The 2,655-nt window shown below is 41.8% G+C and overlaps 1 protein-coding gene across 1 annotated transcript; it reads left to right on the top strand.

Moving 5' to 3' along the window:
* The first annotated feature begins 263 nt into the window (after positions 1–263).
* LOC147429207 (17.6 kDa class I heat shock protein 1-like) lies at positions 264–622 on the top strand. The gene is made up of 2 exons (XM_086495552.1): positions 264–315; positions 396–622. The coding sequence occupies exons 1-2, from the start codon at positions 264–266 to the stop codon at positions 620–622; spliced, it is 279 nt and encodes a 92-aa protein (XP_086351678.1).
* Positions 623–2,655: the final 2,033 nt, after the last annotated feature.

The raw sequence follows: 2,655 nt of genomic DNA, 5'->3' as shown, positions 1-2,655 counted from the left end.
TCTTCGTCAAGCAGGGCGTTTCAAGCATGTTAGATGGTTGCTATAGCCCCCGCAGGAACAATAGTAGCCTGCCACGTGTGAGGAGCTGATTTGGCCACTTGTCAAGGGTTGAGTATTGTAGTGCTGCAAACGATATAAAGGACGGTGGAATCCAGTGCACAATGCACAACAATGGAAAAGGAGAGAGAGAGAGATCATGAAGAGAGAGAGAGAGAGAGAGAGAGAGAGAGAGAGAGAGAGTAGTTGGATCCCGTGACCGACCAATGGATGTGCAAGAGACAGTTGCTGCTTACATTGTCAGCTCCAACCTTTCAGGTATTCTTACTCTTCATAGAGTCCTAATTTCTGAGCTGTGTGGTGGACTTGCTTACAAACGTTTTAATTTGTTTGTTTAGGGTTGCCCATACATGGCGTCCAAGTGCAGGCCAAGAACGGCAACGTGCTTGTTGTAAAATGCGGCCGTGGTTTTGGGCGCAGATTTGTGTTCCCGCCCAACGCTAGCCTGGACAATGCAAGGGCCGTTTGGGATGGCCGCCTCCTCACCGTTTCCATCCCTAAAGTACGCCGCATTTATAAGTCTCTTCCCACCAAAACCATCCTCATGAAAGTTATCCGGCTTTGAGCTACCCAATTTCCAACCTTGCACATATATGTAAATTGTAATCCACCTATCCAGTGTTAGAAAAAAACCGGGGCACAGTGTATTTTAACCGGCTAAAATCATAAAATCTTGGTTAGATTTTGAACTTGCCTTGAAGAAAATCGGCAAATTTACACACGTTTTAGTGTAAATACCGGCAAAAGCTTCAAATTTTGACCAAAAAAACGGTAGAGTTTCAAGTTTATTTCCTTCGATTAGGGAAAATATATTTTTCTAGCCCTGCACCTATCTCCAGACTCCAGAGTTCTAATTTCTGGCCGGTGGAAAGGGATAGGAGTGCATGAAAAACTATAGGCATCATTCTAGGAAAATGTTAAACTAGCTGGCATCATAGGTAAGCTTGTGTGGTGTGCCAAAGCATCGAAAGCATTGGAATAAAGGCAGACAACCAAATATTTCAAGGACTCCATCACCTATTATCCGCTCTGGATCACTCAGATTGAAGGTGTTTCATTAAATTCCTTTTGGAGAGAGATAGCCTGGAAACTAATTAACAACCTAGGATTAATGCACTTAATCGAGATTTGGCATAGAAACAACCTAAATTGAAAAGTAACAAACAAGCTAGCTACCCGGGTTGACCTCAACAAAAATGAAAACGTGATGATCTCAGAGTCTTATAAAGTCTCAACATTTTTATGGTGCCTAATGAAAACGTGATGATCTCAGAGTCTTAGAAAGTCTCAACATTGTTATGGTGCCTATTTGTGAGGTTGAATTTGATTGGAAAGTTTAGCATTGGACTATGAATAGCAAATTTACTCCACCAAAAATAAAGGGAACTTGCATCAAAGTCTGCTACAAGGAAGATTGATTCTCATTTGCTAGCAAACAATGGAGACTATAATGGCCTCATGTGAAGTGGGTAGTACATACATGGAACACATGGGATCCTCCATGGCATAGTATAATGAAGATTTTCATCTGGAGGTGATGTGGGGGATTTATTAGTTGGGTTCAAAGTAAAAGCCAGAGGAACCAACACTAACCTATTTGTTAGCGGGTCGCCACTGCCACAAACATCTATCGCATAGCCTTCAAGCACTAGCATACTCTTGTGAAGACTTAGAGGAGTGGACGGATTGGACAGGGAGACTCTTTATAGATGTCAATCTCAAGAATTGAACCTAACAAGAAAGGATATCCTTCTTTATAAGGTAATCAACAACTCAAAGACTAAAAAATCTCTCTATCTTCTATCTCATCGCTCTCAATCATCACACTATTTCAATTACAAAAATGTATTTGGATAATCATAGGACTCTAAGGGGAAAATTGTACCAAATATAGTAGCATTCTGACAAGGTAGAACATCACGGTACATCATGAACCTGTGAGTGCGTGTGTGCGCAGTGCGGTGTGTGTCCCTGTCACCCATAGGAAAAATTGTGCGTCTTGGCACCAACTCATCATCCTCTAATATCAGCATATAAAAGAACTCCATGTTTGTCATCTCTTATATGTCTCTAGGGAGCATACATTCTCTAACTCAGCCTGCACAACGTCTCACAACACCTGATGTGTCTCACTAGAGTACTGTCGCTCTGTCTATGTCTCTATAGAATATGTCTTACTTAACTACATGCTTTGTTTCGTGAGCATGGTGGAACTCACCTACAAAAGCAAAATGTCTCGTCTCTCTCTCAAAGCATGCTAGCAACAAATTTGAGAATGCACTGTCTCGAACCTCACACACATGTATAGCATATAACAGGCCGATGCGTGCTCCCTTGGCAATCACTAATAAATCGCAATGCATCTGGAAAGACTGATCTCTAAGAAGTATTTAACAACCAAATTTTGTCAACTGTCTCACTCAGATCAAGTTCTATCTTAGCTGGGGAACGTAGCACACATGTTGTAGCGTGTATGATGCACCATTGGGAAACGACAAACATACGTCTCTTGTACCCTCCATGTCAAATTCCAAACCATCGGCCAAGTGTAGACAACCAAAACTCCCACTATAGAAGGTGCTAACCAGTCATGATGGA

Source organism: Adiantum capillus-veneris, chromosome 22, assembly GCF_014529385.1.
Source record: "Adiantum capillus-veneris isolate H3 chromosome 22, ASM1452938v2, whole genome shotgun sequence".
NCBI lineage: Eukaryota > Viridiplantae > Streptophyta > Polypodiopsida > Polypodiales > Pteridaceae > Adiantum > Adiantum capillus-veneris.
The sequence above is the reverse complement of the archived record's forward strand: the minus strand, read 5'-3'. Positions and strand labels throughout refer to the sequence as shown.

What these genes read in the sequence shown, in the direction of transcription:
- LOC147429207 (XM_086495552.1), top strand. Translation starts at nt 264, where the DNA reads ATGGATGTGCAAGAGACAGTTGCTGCTTACATTGTCAGCTCCAACCTT. An exon ending in TGTCAGCTCCAACCTTTCAG is followed by an intron (nt 316 to 395) that starts GTATTCTTACTC and finishes TTGTTTGTTTAG; the next exon opens with GGTTGCCCATACATGGCGTC.